The sequence below is a fragment of the Bos mutus genome, chromosome 3 (assembly GCF_027580195.1).
Source record: "Bos mutus isolate GX-2022 chromosome 3, NWIPB_WYAK_1.1, whole genome shotgun sequence".
In the NCBI taxonomy this organism is placed as follows: Eukaryota; Metazoa; Chordata; class Mammalia; order Artiodactyla; family Bovidae; genus Bos; species Bos mutus.
In genome coordinates, this window is record NC_091619.1 from 41,781,556 (window position 1) to 41,801,046 (window position 19,491).

Genomic DNA, 19,491 nt, shown 5'->3' on the forward strand with positions numbered 1-19,491 from the left:
CTATGGCTCAGTGGGTAAAGAATCCACCTGCAGTCAGGAAAAATAAGGCACAGGTTTGATCCCTAAGCTAGGAAGATATCCTGGAAGAGGAAATGGCAACTCACTCTGGTATTCTTGCCTAAAAACACCCTGGAGGGCTACAGTCCAAAGGGTTGCAGAGAGTCGGACATGACTGAACATGGATGCACGAAAGAGAAAACAGCACTGTAAAGATGGAGGAAAAAGGAATGTGAAGATGCTGGCCTGGAGCATCTGGAGTGATGTTCCAGACTGGAGTGATGTAGCCACAAACCAAGTGATGCTGGCGCCCACCAGACGCTGGAAGAAAAACTGGAGTGGATTATCCCCTAAAGCCTCCGGAGGGTACAGAGTGCCTCTGACACTTTGATATTAACCCAATGATACTGATTTTGGATTTCTTGCCAGCAAAACTGTGGGAAAATACATTACTCTTATTTTAAGCAATCAAACATGTGGTAATTTGTTACAGCAGCCCCAGCAAACCAAACCAAGCATCTGAGTCTATAATGAAAAAATGTAATTGTTCTCCAGTCCATGTGTAGTCGGGAAGAATGCATTTACTATGCGCTGGAAAAAGACTGGTTAAAATTAAGCTTTCACTACTCAAAAGAGATATTAATAAGTTAACAAGAAAACTGGGTTATACTGAAAAGTGCATAGAACAGTTCCTGGCACACAGTATGTGCTCAATAAATATATTTTTAAAAATAAATGCCAAAATCTGTAACAAATCAAGGATACAAAAAAATGAGATATCAGTCTAGAGATCATCCATCATGGAAAATCTGAAGCCTATCCACTTGGTTGATAAAACTAAATGACTAATAATAACACTTCTACAGGGAAGGTAAAGACTTGACAAACATTACAAAGTAATTCTACTACAGCTAATTTTATAAAACATCAATTTCTTTGCTATTTTAAAGAATATAAAGGCAAAAAAAATTTTTTTAAGAAAATAAAAGGCAAAAAAGATTACATGTTTATTAGTCTGTTTTTATAACCTGAAATATTAATAGTAGATAATCAGAGGTAAATGTACAAGCTAGAAAACAATTTTCCAATTTTAAGTTTTCTGTCGATATTCAATTACCCTCAAATTGACCAATTTCAGGTATACTACATTTGTCAAAACATATCATCTGAAATATATCTATATATATGCAGAAAGTCAAACATAGTCCTATAAAATAGCTTTGATTTTCAAGCACTAACATTAATAATAGGGTTCTAGTATTTTCTAACATTTTAAAAATGTTTAAGTATTAAACTGTACTAGGGTAATCAAGAATAATGTCTAGTTCTTTATTTAATTCAGCCTGAGGATAAATCTTTAAGATAAGGGGCATTAAAATATTTTTCTTTGCAGCCTTCACAAATGGTAAAAGTTTTAGAAAAATATGTTTATCAGTGAAAATAATTTAACAGAAACTTCACATGAATTGTTATAGTTTATGGCCTGACAAACTATCAAAGATTTAAAAATTTTTAAAAATCTTAACCTGTTAATTTGTGCTTGGGTAACTAATGAAAGATTACCACACTACCATAAGGACAAAATTCCAATATTAAAATTCAAATCCATTCTAAATCTGACAACACAACCACTCCCAAGTAAACCTTTAATAGTCTTAGAAGTTTCTATTCACTATGGTTGTATTAACCATATAGGATATAAAAATATTTTGTTTTATGCTTTTTTGTTTCCAAAACGTAAAAAATTTTTATTGAAGTACTGTATAGTTGATTTACAATGTTGTATTAGTTTCTGGTATATAGCAAAGTGATTCAGTTATACATGCATAATTATTTTTCATTATAGGTCATTATAAGATACTGAATATAGGTGCCTGTGCCAAACGGTAGGATCTTGCTTATCTATTTTATACATAGTAGTTTTTATCTGCTAATCTCAAACTCCTAATTTACCCCTCCTCCTGCCTTTCCCCTTTGGTAATCATACGTTTGTTTTCTATGTCTGTGAGTTTCTGTTTCTATTTCTGAATACAATATGAATCTATCTCATGTCCTGCTTCATTTCTGATGGGGACAGCCTTCAGGGTTTCACAGCTCTAAATCTACCGTCCATATAGCAAATGTCTTAATAAAATGTGGATCTAATCACACGCCTTTCCTATTTGTAAAGTTTAACTGAAATACAGGGCCTGTCACATAATAGTCATTTACTCTGTTAGATTTATAAAAGAACAAATAAACTCTGTAATATGTAAATTCTCAGAAGGGAAAAATGACCCTGTGAATTAAGTCTCTCTGTACATACATATGGAGAAGGAAATGGCAACCCACTCCAGTATTCTTGCCTGGAGCATCCCATGGAGAGAGGAGCCTGGTAGGCTACAGTCCATGGGGTTGCAAAGACTTGGACACGACTGAGCGACTTCACTTTCACTTTTAAACAAATGCAACTGGTTTTCATTAAATATTTTCTAATAGTTGCAACTTCACAAGAGAAGTTAATGAAATAATTATTATGAGCACCTGCAACCAATCAGACATTGTGCTAGGTGCTTTATAGGCATCATCTCACTTAAAACTCATTTAATCTGTAAAGGAGATACCACTCATTTTACAGATTAAAAACTGAAGTTCTGAGATATTAAGTCTATAACTTCCTTTGCATAATATGACAGAATTCAGATACGAAGCATGATTTCTCTCAGTCAAAGCTACAATTCATGGCCCATGAATTTTTGCAAGGAGTCTATTGCATGGTCTTTGCAATAATGCCTAAGTGTTGAAACATGTCTAAGTTTTAGAGGGTCAGTCACCATAACATATTAGAGTATGCCTCCACCAGATTGTATAAGTTCACATTCTGTCTCCACATAACCATAACCAGGGCAAAGTACTTAACCTCTGTCCCTCCTTTCTCTTACCTATAAAATGGGAATAAACAATAGTATGTACTTCATAAGATGGTTTAAAGGATATAAATTACAAAACAGGGGTTATAATTCTACATTGCCTCATCTGAGTATTCACTGGATAAAAGAGTCAGCAAAAACAATACCAGGAGCAGACTGTGGCTCAGATCATGAACTCCTTATTGCCAAATTCAGACTTAAATTGAACAAAGTGGAGAAAACCACTAGACCATTCAGGTATGACCTAAATCAAATCCCTTACAATTATACAGTGGAAGTTGAGAAACAGATGTAAGGCACTAGATCTGATAGACAGAATGCCTGATGAACTATGGACGGAGGTCTGTGACACTGTACAGGAGACAGGGATCAAGACCATCCCCAAGAAAAAGAAATGCAAAAAAGCAAAATGGCTGCCTGAGGAGGCTTTACAAATAGCTGTGAAAAGAAGAGAAGCCAAAAGCAAAGGAGAAAAGGAAAGATATAACCATCTGAATGCAGAGTTCCAAAGAATAGCAAGGAGAGATAAGAAAGCCTTCCTCAGAGATCAATGCAAAGAAATAGAGGAAAACAACAGAATGGGAAAGACTAGAGATCTCTTCAAGAAAATTAGAGATACCAAGGGAACATTTCATGCAAAGATGGGCTCGATAAAGGATAGAAATGGTATGGACCTAACAGAAGCAGAAGATATTAAGAAGAGGTGGCAAGAATACACAGAAGAACTGTACAAAAAAGATCTTCATGACCCAGATAATCATGAAGGTGTGATCACTCCCACTCACCTAGAGCCGGACATCCTGGAATGTGAAGTCAGGTAGGCCTTAGGAAGCATCACTACGAACAAAGCTAGTGGAGGTGATGGAATTCCAGTTGAGCTATTTCAAATCCTGAAAGATGATGCTGTGAAAGTGCTGCACTCAATATGCCAGCAAATTTGGAAAACTCAGCAGTGGTCACAGGACTGGAAAAGGTCAGTTTTCATTCCAATCCCAAAGAAAGGTAATACCAAAGAATGCTCAAACTACCGCACAATTGCACTCATTCACATGCTAGTAAAGTAATGCTCAAAATTCTGCAAGCCAGGCTTCAGCAGTACGTGAACCATGAACTTCCAGATGTTCAAGCTGGTTTTAGAAAAGGCAGAGGAACCAGATATCAAATTGCCAACATCTGCTGGATCATTGAAAAAGCAAGAGAGTTCCAGAAAAACATCTATTTCTGCTTTATTGACTGTGCCAAAGCCTTTGACTGTGTGGATCACAATAAACTGTGGAAAATTCTGAAAGAGATGGGAATACCAGACCACCTAATCCGCCTCTTAAGAAAACTGTATACAGGTCAGGAAGCAACAGTTAGAACTGGACATGAAACAACAGATTGGTTCCAAATAGGAAAAGGAGTACGTCAAGGTTGTATATTGTCACCCTGCTTATTTAACTTATATGCAGAGTGCATCATGAGAAACACTGGGCTGGAGGAAGCACAAGCAGGAATCAAGATTGCTGGGAGAAATATCAATAACCTCAGATATGCAGATGACACCACCCTTATGACAGAAAGTGAAGAGGAACTAAAAAGCCTCTTGATGAAAGTGAAAGTGGAGAGTGAAAAATTTGGCTTAAAGCTCAACTTTCAGAAAACTAAGCTCATGGCATCCAGTCCCATCACTTCATGGCAAACAGATGGGGAAACAGTGCAAACTGGCTGACTTTATTTTTCTGGGCTCCAAAATCACTGCAGATGGTGACTGCAGCCATGAAATTAAAAGATGCTTGTTCCTTGGAAGGAAAGTTATGACCAACCTGGACAGCATATTAAAAAGCAGAGACAGTACTTTGCCAACAAAGGTCTGTTAAGGCAAGGCTATGGTTTTTCCAATAATCATGTATAGATGTGAGAGTTGGACTATAAAGAAAGCTGAGCGCTGAAGAATTGATGCTTTTGAACTGTGGTGTTAGAGAAGACTCTTGAGAGTCCCTTAGACTGCAAGGAGATCTAACCAGTCCATCCTAAAGGAGATCAGTCCTGGGTATTCATTGGAGGGACTGATGTTGAAGCTGAAACTCCAATACTTTGGCCACCTGATGTGAAGAGCTGACTCATTTGTAAAGACCCTGATGCTGGGAAAGATTGAGGGCAGGAGGAGAAGGGGATGACAGAGGATGAGATGGTTGGATGGCATCACTGACACAATGGACATGGGTTTGGGTGGACTCCAGGAATTGGTGATGGACAGGGAGGCCTGGCGTGCTGCAGTTCATGGGGTCACAAAGAGTTGGACATGCCTGAGCAACTGAACTGAACTGAACTAAGACTTACTCATGTTACAAAATGCCACTAATAACATTTAAAATTGGCTTTTTATAGCACATATGAATTTAGAAAAACCTTATCTACCTTTTACAGAAAAACTAGGCAGAGTAGGTATAAAGTCATGTGTGGACATTTCCTTACTGGAATAATTTTCTTTCTTAGCACTTATCTGACATGATCTAAAATTCCAGCTTCATTTTAACTCTGTTTTCTACTATATTACCTGACTTACCAAAGCTTTTCAATTAAAGTGCTTATCTCCAGGCAGCAACTGATTCTTTGGTTCCATTTGGGATGGTATCTCCGACATGGATGATAAACTAGTAAGAGTTTTGGGTAGGTAATCTGGATTGAGCAGCTGAGTTACATTTTAGCTTATAAAATAAACACTCATATTTATATACCAAACACTCTCAAATTTATATAGCAGAAGACATCCAAAAACCAATCATTAAAATACGTATAAAAAAATCATATTAAAAAAAAAAGTAACAAAACAAAACAAAACCCATATATAACCACAGCACTATACTCCTTCATTAAAGGAAACAATTAAGTTTAATGTATTTAGGATACACCTGTTTTTCAGACAGGTGAAATCTAATGTTAAGCTACCAATTCATATTGATCTGAACTTTAATAAATTCATACACGCATTATTATTAACTACTAGTTTGATGATGTTCAAGCTACCTCAGTAACCCAGACAGGTCTACAATTTACTCTTCAGTTTTTTATAATTTCACACACACACACAAATCCACAGCAGACTGTTATCAAATAGAAACTTCCTTCTCTAATAAAGGGAAATAAACTCAAAAGTTATACTTCATAGCTACTGAAGGATGATTAGCCTTTAAGGGAGAGAATATTTCAGTTGATTCCAATTATCTGTCCAATCATTCATCCAACATACTTTCTACTAATATCCATTTCAAATATAACTGAGGCAGCCCAGACCGTGTATGTAGGACACAGGGTTTGATCTGTCTCACCCTGAATATTCTCATTTAAAAGGTGGTGATGGGAAACAAAATATGTCATTCCCAAAATATGCTACTTTGACATATTATTTTGAGTTGTAGGTATTAAAACGCAGGGAAACCTTCTCTGAATTTCCCTTATCTGCTTAAACATAAATCCTCTAAAAGGAAGTCAACTGTCATAAATCCACTCCCCAAAGGAGCTTCATCAACCGAGACTGACTGTTAATCACAGGAGAGGAGACTAAGAGAGGAAGGTAAATTCTGATGTTGTCCTTTACAAATTCAGATTAGCAGGAGAGAACATTTGTAAAAATTCATTCTCTGAATTGCAACTTTGTATATAAAATGGTTTTGGTATATTCATCGTTTTTTATTTTATTTTATTTATTTTTGGCTGTGCTGGGTCTTTGTTGCTTCATGGGCTTTTCTCTGGTTGCAGTGAGCAGAGGCTACTCTCTAGCTGTGGTGCAAGGGTTTCTCATTGCCATAGCTTCCTTACTGCGGAGCACAGGTTCTAGGGCACACGGGCTCAGGAGTTGCAGTTTCTGGGCTGTAGAGCATAGGCTCAGTAGCTGTGGCCCACGGGTTTAGCTCTGCGGCGTGTGTGATCCTCCAGGTCCAGGGACCAACCAATCTCCTGCATTGTTGTTGCTGTTCAGTTGCTAAGTCATCTGACTCTTTATGATCCCACAGACTGCAGCATGCCAGGCTTCCCTGTTCTTCACCATCTCCCAGAGTTTGCTCGAATTCGTATCCACGAAGTCAGTGATGCCCTCTTCTCCTTATCTCAGACTTTCCCTTTATCAGGGTCTTTTCCAATGAGTCAGCTCTATGGTACTATGGTAGCCATAGTATTGGAGCTTCAGCTTCAGCATCAGTCCTTCCAATGAATATTCAGGATTGACAGGTTTGATCTCCTTGCTGTCCAAGGGACTCTCAAGAGTTTTCTTCAGCACCACAACTCAAAAGCATCAACTTTTTGGCACTCAGACTTCTTTATGGCCCAACTCTCACATCTGCACACGACTACTGGAAAAACCACAGCTTTGACTATATGGACCTCTGATGGCAAAGTGATGCCTCTGCTTTGTAACATGCTGTCTAGGTTGGTCATAGCTTTTCTTCCAAGGAGCAAGCATCTTTTAATTTCATGACTGCAGTCACTGTCCACAGTGATTTTGGAGCCCAAGAAAATAAAATCTGTCACTGTTTCTACTTTTTCCCTTTCTGTTTGCTATGAAGTGATGGGACTGGGTGCCATGACCTTAGGTTTTTGAATGTTGAGTTTTAGGCCAGCTTTTTCACTCTCCTCTTACTTTCATCAAGAGGCTCTTTAGTTCCTCTTCACTTTCTGCCATTAGGGTGGTATCATCTGCATATCTGAGGTTGTTGATACTTCTTTCTCCCTGCAATCTTGATTCTAGGTTGTGATTCATCCAGCCTGGCATTTTGCATGATGTACTCTGCATATAAGTTACATAAGCAGGGTGACAATATACAGACTTGATATACTCCTTTCCCAGTTTTGAACCAGTCCATTGTTCCATATCTGGTTCTAACTGTTGGTTCCTGACCTGCATACAGGCTTCTCAGGAGACAGGTAAGGTGGTCTGGTATTCCCATCTCTTTAAGAATTGTCCATAGTTTGTTGTGTTCCACACAGCCAAAAGCTTTAGCACAGTCAATAAAGATGTTTTTCTGGAATTTGCTTGCATCTTCCATAATCCAAAGGATGTTAGCAAGTTGATTTCTGGTTCCTCTGTCTTTTCTAAATCCAGCTTGTCATCTGGAAAGTCTCAATTCATGTACTGCTGAAGCCTAGTTCATGAACTGCTGAAGCCTAGCTTGAAGGATTTTGAGCATTACCTTGCTAGCATGTGAAATGAGTGCAACTGTGTGGTAGTCTGAACATTCACTGGCATTGCCCTTCTTAGGAACTGGAATGAAAACTGACCTTTTCCAGTCCTGTGGACACTGCTGAGTTTTCCAAATTTGCTGACAGGCAGATTCTTTACCACTGAGTCACCATGGAAGCCCACTCATTGGTTTGATTCTTGCCTTCCCAGGGACAGCTATTGCTTTCCAGTTTGTCTCATTTTGTGTCCTGAAAAACTGGGGTTGGTTTTCTGCCTGCTCAGGCATGCAGGTTATGATTCTTGTGTATTCAAGCAACTCAACTGTAAGGTTGGGGGCAAAAAAATATGAGGAGACAGAAATGTGGGTTACATCTCATCTGCAGCTACTGTCCTACAGACCACTGCCAGCTTGGGGTGGGGGTGGGATGTTACCATCTTAAAATTTTGTGTATCACAGAAATAATCAAATTTCCTTGTCCACTGCATTAGAATGAACTCTCACTAGATCCTTAACTATGACCATTTTTAAGTCTTCTGTCATTTACAAATAGTTACTGTTTTACTCTTATGCTTTCCTGCTGCTCCTAAGTCACTTCAGTCGTGTCCGACTTTGTGTGATCCCAGAGACGACAGCCCACCAGGCTCCCCCGTCCCTGGGATTCTCCAGGCAAGAACACTGGAGTGGGTTGCCATTTCCTTCCTGAAGTTTGTCCAGAACATTTGTCTTCAAAAAGATTCAAGAAAATGACACTGATAAGTACTCTACATTACAGATTTGTAATAACTTTAAGATCATACCATTGAACTAGGTAATAAATTCCAGAACTCTAATGGAAAAAATTAATGGATTCATGAAACTACTAACTTTAGATCAAGCAAAACAGGAATAATTACATGGGACTGAGAAAATGATGAGAATGATTTTTAATTTTATGACTTTTTGTTAAAAACATTGCTAGCTCTTTAACACTTTAACAGATTGAAGGAAGTCTTTTTTCTTAAACTTTCTATAATTTAAAGCAATTTGGTAAATTATATCTTTGCAAACAGAACGGAAACATTTATTTATCTGTTTCTCCCTACGTGATTCTTCAAAAAATCGGAAACTAATAGGGAGTATTCTTAATTTCATGACAATATAGTTACTTGCATATGTTCAATAAGAATCTATTTTCCTTGTAATAGGATACAGTTGGAAACACTGGCTATACGGCCAAAGTTTTGACTGAGATGTCATATTTGAGGATAATATCAACTTTAAGGAATTAAGGTGGACTTTGTGTAAAGTCCACCATTCTTTTGGTAAAGAATCCACCTGCAATGTGGGAGACCTGGGTTCAATACCTGGGTTGGGAAGACCACCTGGAGAAGGGAAAGGGTTCCCACTCCAGTATTCTGGCCTGGAGAATTCCATGGACTGTATAGTCCACTGGGTCGCAAAGAGTCGGACACGATTCCAGCTTTCACTTTACAAGGTCAATGAAGCCCCTTCCAGACACACACACACACACACACACACACACACACACACACACAAAACCCCTGGTATCTTGCTTTCATAGTTCCAAGCCATATCAGTTGAGTAAGGAAGGTCATTTTCTGGTGGGTCCAAGAACTTAAGGATTTCTTAGGGACCTCAAGGAAAAAGGAGAGAGAAATTCACTCAAATCTAAGTATTACAGGAGAAATCTGACGGTCAGTCCTTGGCTTGGCTTTCTGGGCTTGAGATACTTTCAAACGTCTGAGATTCCTTCTGAAAAGTTACAGCAAAGCAGATTTTAAGAGTCTTTATGGTCAATTACTATTCTTACTGCATTTACATAAATAATCAGGCCAAGTTTAATGAGACTAGACTTATTGTGCAAACAAATTAGTCTTACTGTAACTATCTTTGGTAGAAGTAGAGAGGACTAGAGAGAGAACATTTACGTTTCAGTAGCACACTTCTGTGGATATCATATTCTACTGTAGTCCACTGCCTTTGAGGTTTTATAATCTACTTGTACACTGGATTGGATCTCTGAATTATTCTAGTTTCCTCCAATATCTAGTTATGACTCTCTAAACTAACATTTTCAACTTTCTCTACTCTGACTTGGAATCACAAAAACTAAACACTGTCCTTTTCCCAAAGCCCTGCAAGCTGAAGCTAGACAACTTGGGTAACTTATTATTTTTCCAGTTTTATTGAGTTATAATTGACATACAGCACCACATAATTTTATGTTGCACAGCATAATGATTTGACTTACATACATCGTGAAATGATTACCACAGTAAATTTAGTGAATATCAATCTTCTCATGTAAATTAAATAGAAAATATATATTTATGTTTTTTGCCTTATGATGAGAATGTTTACGATTTACTCTCAACAACTTTAATATATAAAGTACAGAAGTAATACTACATTTATCACATTGTACATTATAGCCCTAGTATTTATTCATCTTATAACTGAAAGTTTTTGCCTTTTGACTACCTTCTTCCAATTCTACCCTACCTTCCACCCTGCCACCCTCTGGTAACCACAAAAATGATGTCTTTTTTCTGAGTTTGTTTTTGAAGTACAATTGACATACAACACTATGCTAGTTCCTGGTATGCACCATAGTGATTTGCTACTTCTATACGTTTCTAAAGTAATCACCATGATACATACAGTCATCATCTGCCACCTAAGATTTACACATGTACTGACTATATTCCCCACACTGTACATTTCCTACTTGTGACCGTTTGTTATTGGAAGTTGTACCTTTTAATCTCTTCCACCTATTTCTCCCCTAACCACCTGCTTGTTCTCTGAGTTTATGATTCTATTTCTGTTTAGAATGATCACTCTTGTGTTATAGTATAATCTTATTTCAGCTTTTTATTAATCTTATATTTGAAAATGCTTTTCTATTCTATGTTTTAGTACTTTATTTGATCCTCAAAGTAATAAATCTTTGAGGTAGTATAGATAACTTTCTCAAAAAATGATAGCAAAATGCTAATTTACCAAATATTATAAAATACTTATAAAGTGCAGCACACAAGAGAAGAATGTTTTGGACTGAAGACGGACTTTAGAGAGCTTTATAAGAAGGAAGTAGCAACTTCCAGTTGGAAAAGAAGTCCTGGGAATACTGTACAGCATGGTAACTATAGTTAATAATACCATATTGTATATTTGAAAGTTGCAAAACGAGTAAACTTAAAATCTTAAAAGCTGTCATTACAAGAAAAATTTGGGGGACTTCTCTCGTGATCCAGTGGCTAAGACTCTGAGCTCCCAATGCAGGGGACCCAAGTTCAATCCCTGGTCAGGGAACAAGATCTCACATGCTGCAACTAAGACCTGGTGCAGCCAAATAAATAAATATAAAAAAAAAAAGAAAAATTTTGTATCTATGTGTGGTGATGAATGTTAACTAGATTTGTGGTGATAATTTTGCAATACATACAAATATCAAATCATTAAGATGTACACTGGAAACTAATACAGAGTTATATGTCAATTACATCTCAATTTTTTTAAAAAATTAAAGGAGGTGGCATTAAAGAATACCTTTTGCAAAGATGGACAGAATGATTTCTACAAAGATGGAAAAAAAGGCCTTCCTTGTAGGAAGAAAGGATGTAAGCAAAGAAGGCGGCACATAGGCATAGAACATGTTCAGAAATTAACTTCAAAGTAACTATTACGATTGAGCTAAAAAACAGAACTCGTGGGATAAAATAATTTTTTAAAAAAGAATGAAAGGGACATGTTGATTTGATTGAAGTCAAGGAGAGCTACACATTTTTGAAGAGCTTTGGTTGGTAACCTAAATAATTTTAAATTTAATCTGGATTCAATAGAAAGTCACTGGAGTATGTCTGAGGAAAGAGAAACCAAGGAATACATAAGACCTCTGGTTTTGAAAAGCAGTTTCAAGGGGAGTTACTGGAAGGGAGATAGGCTGAGGGCAGCAAATCCAGCCACTGCCACAGAGCAAGTAAGAAGAGGAAAGAGAAGTCACGTTTAGCATAGAAATGACAAAGAGAACAAGCAAACTGGGATGCTGAAAAAGTAGAATCAATACTTGGGAGGAAAGTTAGGGCCAGGAATGTAAATTTAGAAGTCATGCCCTTAAAGGAAACAATCTGAGTTTACCAGCGAAAATGAGTAAGGGCACCAAGTGAGAAACTACCAAATTTCATTTTTAACTACCAGAGTTGAACGCTGATCGAAAACAAAAAACTGCGGTTCCATTTTCAAATGCTGCATGTAACAGAACATAATAAAAGATTCAGCCTTCTACCATAAAGTAATGAAAAGTGTTTTACCAAGCATGGCCCAATACTACATTTAATATTACCCTTTAATTCATTTGAACCAGCATCCCCTGTAGTTTAGTTGCTTTAAATAAAAGTTAATTAAAATCTTCCCTTCCTAAACACTCAGAACCCAACAAGCACACCTTTTCTGATAGGAATCCCACCTGGCCTCAGACAGCCTTTGCCTGCGTACTAGCCTTACCAAGGACAACCTTTCCATTTCTTGAAGTCCCTGAGGCTTCTTCAGCGCAGGGTCCCGGTCTCCTGGCTCGGCATCAGCCACAGGGCCGTACACCGAGCGGGAAGCTCCAGGGCAGTTCGCAAATGGAGTGACCGCCAGCCTGGCCCTCCGGCCACTCGGTTCCGCACGCCCGAGACTCTAAAGCACACACTGCCGTTTTCATTTGGTTGACACACCCCTTTCCTGGAGCCCTTTTCCTTCCTACACCTAGCACATTCCTCACGTCGTCCCTCGTACTTACAACGTGTCACTTCATCCACTCCCACCCCGTACTCAGCTAGAACTTAAGGTATTCCATACCGTTCCCTTCACTCAGACAGACTTCGTATCAGCCGCGCGCCCGCTGCATCCTCCCGGAGCTGCCCCGGCCAAAGCAGAGGCCACCGGCCTGCCCGTGCCCGCCGCCACCCAGGAGCGCACCAGGCTCACCTTCCGCGCAGCTCGTCCGGCTGCGCGTACTGGGGGCGGCGGCTCAGCTCGGCCCGGCGCCCCAGGCTGCGGCGCCCGCCGGGTCCCCCGCTTCCCTTGAAGCGCAGCACCACTCGCTACCGCCGCCGTCGGTGCCGCCGGCCCAGTGCGGCTCAGGCGTTTCCGGGTTCCCGCGGTCCCGTCTCCCAATCGCTCCGGCTGCCGCCTCGGCCCGGGTGAACGCCGTTCCCGGCTCGGTTCTGCTGGTCCCATCTTGGCATTTGCCAACTCCATCCCCAAGACGAGGACTTCAGAGGCTCCGCGGGCGACCCCCGGAGCCGGCTTCACTGTCGTGTCCTTGCCTGGGGCAGTACCTTCTGCTAGTTGTTTCCTAAAGGGACGTAGCGAACGGGTGACTCCAGCGGCGTGCCTCTGCCGGACTGCCTGGTGGCGAAGGTCGCCAGAGTGTGAGACTGCGAAAGTAAAGTCAAAGTCCTTTGGGGGCAAAGGACCCTGAGAGGGAGTGAGGAGGTGGATCCAGGAAGCAAACACACTGGGTTCTAGAAATGTCAGTGACAGTGAAAACTAACGAGATTCGTTCTGGCTCAGGCTGCCATTCATTTTTCTGGAAGGCTTGTTCGGTTGGAAATAACCGCTTCTCCCACTCTGGTTTAGACCCTGAGGCTGAACAGAGCCTAGAGCAGCGCCACCAAATTAGTAGGGTAGGATTATCCCTTTCCTCTTAACACCACGCCGCTATGAATTAAGCCTGTGTCTCTTTATATTGCAAATGATTAAAACTACATCCGAGAAAGACAAACGGAGAAAGAGAGCAGAAAAACAAAATTAAATAACTGTATTAGAGTAGAATGACTGGCTTTAAAATTTTGGCTCAGATGGAAACGAATCTGCCTGCAACGCAGGAGACCCAGGTTGGATCCCTGGGTTGGGAAGATCCCATGGAGAAGGAAATGGCAGTATTCTTGCCTGGGAAATCCCACGGACAGAAGAGCCTGGAGGGCCTCCAGTGCATGGGGCTCGCAAAGAGACACGACTTGAGCGACTAACACTCATGATCTTGAGAAATTCCCAGGATGGTGGAATATATCTTAGATTTTCATGTTTGTTCTAAATATTTTGGAAGTAAAATGTGCCTGATGCATAATAATAATAATAGCCAGGCACTATTCTAAGATTAAGATAGAATATATAATGAATCTTTTCCTCCTTTTGTAAGAGGGAAAAGATTTAAACTATTTTAGAAATACTTCGGCAGGAAAAATATACCTTATGACATAAATAAGGTATATTTTATGTTTGTTTGTTTTTTTAAGAGAAAAAGATTTTTTAGTCTGTTCAAAAAGTTTTAAAATGAAAAGGAGAGAAGTGGAGGCAATTATTCATTAGGAAACAGTAACATGGTGCTTTGGCCTCTTGGAAGAGGACCTTGGAAGACCAAAGCTCTAAACAGACAAAAACAACAATGAAAATAGAGGGTTCAATATATTTATGACACCCACAACTGATGTAAAGATATGGGTTGCCAAACTGATGACCAAAAGAAAGTAATGCTTTCATTGACCTCTCCTAGCTTTACAATTTGTACTTAGATACTAATGTAGTGGAAACTAGTTTAGGCACCCCATTATGTTAGCCCTTATTCTCTCTACCCATTCAACCTACACAGCACACGGTTGCACCTCAGTCCTATCTGACTTACTCTTTGTGACATCATGGACTATAGCCCCATGGACTGTAGCTCGCCAGGCTCTTCTGTCCATGGAATTTCCCAGGCAAGAATACTCGAGTGGGTTGCAGTTCCCCAGAGCTATCTGAGAGTATGTTTTCCAGGCTACAGACCACAATAAGATCTCCAAATAAAACTTAACTTGCAACTTTTTGGTTGTATGTTTTTCTTCATTTGACAGTGCTTAAAAAAATTTGTTTTATCAGAAATTCAAATTTAATGTGATATCCTATATTTTTATTTTCTAAATTTGGCAACGCTATCGAAAGCATGAATATTATAATATTGCACAATAACTGCAGTTTCCAAGGGTGCCCCAGAGAAATTAAGACCAATTAAATTATATTTGGTGCAGATGCCACTGCAAGCCTTAGGCACACAAGCGACTTTCCCCCCATCAGTATCTTCAGGCAGTCAAGGCTGGTACTTTATGAACTTTAATGGCTTAAGACTTCATAGGAAAAAAAGACAAGAAAGAAAGTGAGCAGGGACAATCGAGATTTATATATTTAATTTTTTTTAATTTCTTTCTAAAACAGTTAAAATACAAAAAATTTCCTGGGCAATTAAACCTCAGGTTTCCAGGTGTTACTTATACTTTGTTCTTATACTATTATAGTTCTTAAAACTATGGAATTGAAGATGAAGCTCATCAACAGGAAAAACCAGTCTTTCCTTGATTTGCAAGCTACTGAATCTGGCATGCTTTAGGGCAAAGCATCTGCATAGAAAGAATAGCCAAAGTTTATTTACTTGACCATCATTGACCTCTAAGAGAAATTGAATGAGGTTACTTCCATATCATCAGTAGCTCAGTAGTCATGTGCCTCTTTTGCTTTCTGATAGATCCGTAGATCTCTTTAACACTCTATAGAACAGCTATTTGACAGGTTTGAAAGGAAATAACTTTTTATTTCCAGGTTCTGCCTGGCTTTTCGTATTATAACAGACTTACTTTCGGGGGGGATTAGGAGGTTGTTCAGAGAAGGCAATGGCACCCCACTCCAGTACTCTTGCCTGGAAAATCCCATGGACAGAGGAGCCTGGTAGGCTGCAGCCCATGGGGTTGCCGAGAGTCAGACACGACTGAAGCGACTTGGCAGCAGCAGCAGCAGGAAGTTCTTTGGGCTTCCCAGGTGGTGCTAGTGGTAAAGAACCCGCCTGCCAATGCAGAAGACATAAGAGATGTGGGTTCGATCCCTGGGTTGGGAAGATCTCCTGAAGGAGGGCATGGCAACCCCACTCCAGCATCCTTGCCTGGAGAATCCCATGGACAGAGGAACCTGGTGGGCTGCAGTCCATTTGGTCGCAAAGAGTGGGACATGACCGAAGTGACTTAGCAGCAACAGCAGCAGCAGCGGGAGGTTGTTTAACAGAAGTGATGCCATTTGCTCTGTGTGCTCAGAAACTGGGGAAATTACCCTGGATGATTGCTGCCCCATGGAGTTTGTTGATTCTGGTCAGAGAATCAGTCATCACTTGATATTCTTTTAAGTCTCGGATTGGTAGATGAACTTGGTGGTCTGGATATTAAGGAATTGGTTTTATCTCAGAGTCAAGCGATTCCCTTTTACCTGGCATAGTTTCCTGACAAAATCACCACAAATCTTTTGTGGAGACCTAGGAAAAAGGTACATAGATGAAATTGTGCTGTTAAAGCCAGTCAGGGGCCCCTTAAGTCTGAGAATGGATGAGGGGTTGCAATTTAGTGAAGTTGGTCATCTATACAGTCCCAGAGTTCACTTGATTATATAGTTCACATGTAGTTGGATTATGCTGTTCAGAATACTTCTTGTTCTCTACCTTCAGGACACCTGGTAGCTTGTAATTTCTGACTCTTGTAGCTGAATGGGACCACATGACTAGTTCTAACTGTTCAGCTCAGTTCAGTTCAGTTCAGTCGCTCAGTTGTGTCCGACTCTTTGCAACCCCATGGACTGCAGCATGCCAGGCCTCCCTGTCCATCACCAACTTCTGGAGTTTACTCACTCATGTCCATTGAGTTGGTGTTGCCATCCAACCATCTCATCCTCTGTCGTCCCCTTCTCCTCCCACCTTCAAACCTTCCCAGCATCAGAGTCTTTTCAAATGAGTCAGCACTCCTTATCAGGTGGCCAAAGTATTGGGGTTTCAGCTTCAGCATCAGTCTTTCCAATGAATATTCAGGACTGATTTCCTGTAGGATGGACTGATTGGGTCTCCTTGCAGTCCAAGGGACTCTCAAGAGTCTTATCCAACACCACAGTTCAAAAGCATCAATTCTTCGGCACTCAGCTTTCTTTATAGTCCAACTCGCACGTCCATACTTGACTATTGGAAAAACCATAGCCTTGATTAGATGGACCTTTGTTGGCAAAGTAATATCTCTGCTTTTTAATATACTGTCTAGGTTGGTCATAACTTTCCTTCCAAGGAGTAAGTGTCTTTTAATTTCATGGCTGCAATCACCATCTGCAGTGATTTTGGAGCCCCCCAAAACAAAGTCTGTCACTGTTTTCATTGTTTCCCCATCTATTTGCCAGGAAGTGTTGGGACCAGATGCCATGATCTTAGTTTTCTGTATGTTGAGCTTTAAGCAAACTTTTTCACTCTCCTCTTTCATTTTCATCAAGAGGCTCTTTAGTTCTTCACTTTCTAACCATAAGGGTGGTGTCATCTGCATACCTGACGTTATTGATATTTCTCCCGGCAATCTTGATTCTAGCTTGTGCTTCATCCAGCCCAGTGTTTCTCATGATGTACTCTGCATACAAGTTAAATAAGCAGGGTGACAATATACAGCCTTGATGTACTCCTTTTCCTATTTGGAACCAGTTTGTTGTTCTATGTCCAGTTCTAACTGTTGCTTCCTGACCTGCATACAGATTTCTCAGGAGGCAGGTCAGGTGGTCTGGTATTCCCATCTCTTTAAGAATTTCCCACAGTTTATTGTGATCCACACAGTCAAAGGCTTTGGCATAGTCAATAAAGCAGAAATAGATGTTTTTCTGGAACTCTCTTGCTTTTTCCATGATTCAGCGGATGTTGGCAATTTGATCTCTGGTTCCTCTGCCTTTTCTAAAACCAGCTTGAACATCTGGAAGTTCACTGTTCACGTACTGTTGGAGCCTGTCTTGGAGAATTTTGAGCATTACTTTGCTAGCATGTGAGATAAATGCAGTTGTGCAGTAGCTTCTGACTGTAGGGAAGGTTCTAACTGTAGGGAAACAAAATTAACCACCCCCAAATTTTTCTTTGGTATGTGGATTATTTCAAGTTGACAACAATCACAGCCCAACAGACTCAGGAAGAAACTTTGACCTATCCACTATCAGCCTAAAGGAATGTAGATAAGAGGCTTTTTCAAGACAGGCGCCGTCTCCAAAGATAACTGTAGTATGAACTAGGTTTGCAGACAAGGAGGAACCTAGCAAAGTTTGTTTGTTAAAATTCCTGTCTGTGTCCCATTGTCTCTGCATGTTGCAGCAACAATTGCTTTCCAAACATTTGCTTCTCTATCTTCCTGGCAGTTAACTTTCCTCCTGTTTGAAGCCCCAGACCACTACTCCTAAGACCCTCTTTTGTTTTTAAATGAAGATGATATTTAATGTGAGAATTTCAGCCATTTTGGTGAGTTATTTAGTTTTCCTGGTTTTCTCCCATGTATACATGTTATTAAATTTTGTTTGATTTTCTTCTTTTAATCTGTCTCATGTCAGTTTTAATTCTTAGACCAGACAGAAGAACTGGAAGAGTACAGGAAAATTTCTCCCTCCCTGACATGGCCAAATCAGTTGTAAGCAGATAAGCAGATTATGTGTGTCATAATCACATAAGGGCCATAGTGTTGAATTGCTGTTTTGTGATCATCTGGAACTCTCCGTTTTGAGTCTGGTAATGTTCGTGATCATGACTAGGTAGACTCATGAGCCTACCTAGAGTGAGGAGCTCTAAAGTGAAGTCTTTAGCAACCAGCAATAGACATTTCGTATGAAAAAGAAATAAATCTTTGTTATTATATATCATTAAAATTTTTACTACACTTGGCATATATTGATTCAGAAATAGGGTGTGTTTTAATAAAAATCTTTCTTTTGCAGAATTGGCTTCAGTTCAGTTCAGTTGCTCAGTTGTGTCCGACTCTGTGACCCCATGGACTGTAGCACGCCAGGCCTCCCTGTCCATCACCAACTCCTGGAGTTTACTCAAACTCATGTCCGTTGAGTCGGTGATGCCATCCAACCATCTCATCCTCTGTCGTCCCCTTCTCCTCCTGCCTTCAATCTTTCCCAGCATCAGGGTCTTTTCATGTAACCTGATTTATAAGCTAAAAGAATGATTATGTAATGCACTGGAATATTTGATAAAAAGTCATCTACAATAAACCAAAAGGTAAATAATAAGCCTTATATACTTGTAGCTCTGGCAGAAGAAGCTAGGAAACAAATGTTAACTGTACATGTTGGTTAGTGTTAGCTACGTTTAACAATATGCTTCATGAAAGAGAAGCACTCCAAAAATAATTGACTTTTTTATTAGCAAAAATGGAAAGGAATGAAGAGAACAGGGAAGTCCAAGAGCTTTTGAAGTTGGGAGTGGCAGATGCTTTTCACCTCAGTTGGTAACTTACAAAATTGCATACGCTTTTTGTCCTCAATTGGTAAACTATAAAACTGGGCAGATTTTTAAAACCAAAAAAAAAAAAGGCTATTAGAACTAGGTAATTAGGCAAGGATCAAGTCAAGCC

At 39.8% G+C, this 19,491-nt stretch overlaps 1 protein-coding gene across 3 annotated transcripts in view; it reads right to left on the reverse strand.

Annotated features, from left to right (window-relative positions):
• Nucleotides 1–13,461, reverse strand: part of SLC35A3 (solute carrier family 35 member A3) — a 47,776-nt gene extending 34,315 nt beyond the window's left edge. The window contains exon 1 of one of the 3 annotated variants that reach the window (XM_005906512.3): nucleotides 12,911–13,181. Coding sequence is in view for 2 of the 3 variants with exons in the window: in XM_070367612.1 (XP_070223713.1) it covers nucleotides 13,040–13,312 (273 nt within the window). In the remaining variant the exon portion in view is untranslated. Of the gene's footprint in view, nucleotides 1–12,571; nucleotides 12,717–12,910 lie in introns of those variants that run through there. The other 2 variants (XM_070367613.1, XM_070367612.1) reach the window with 2 other exon arrangements.
• Nucleotides 13,462–19,491: the final 6,030 nt, after the last annotated feature.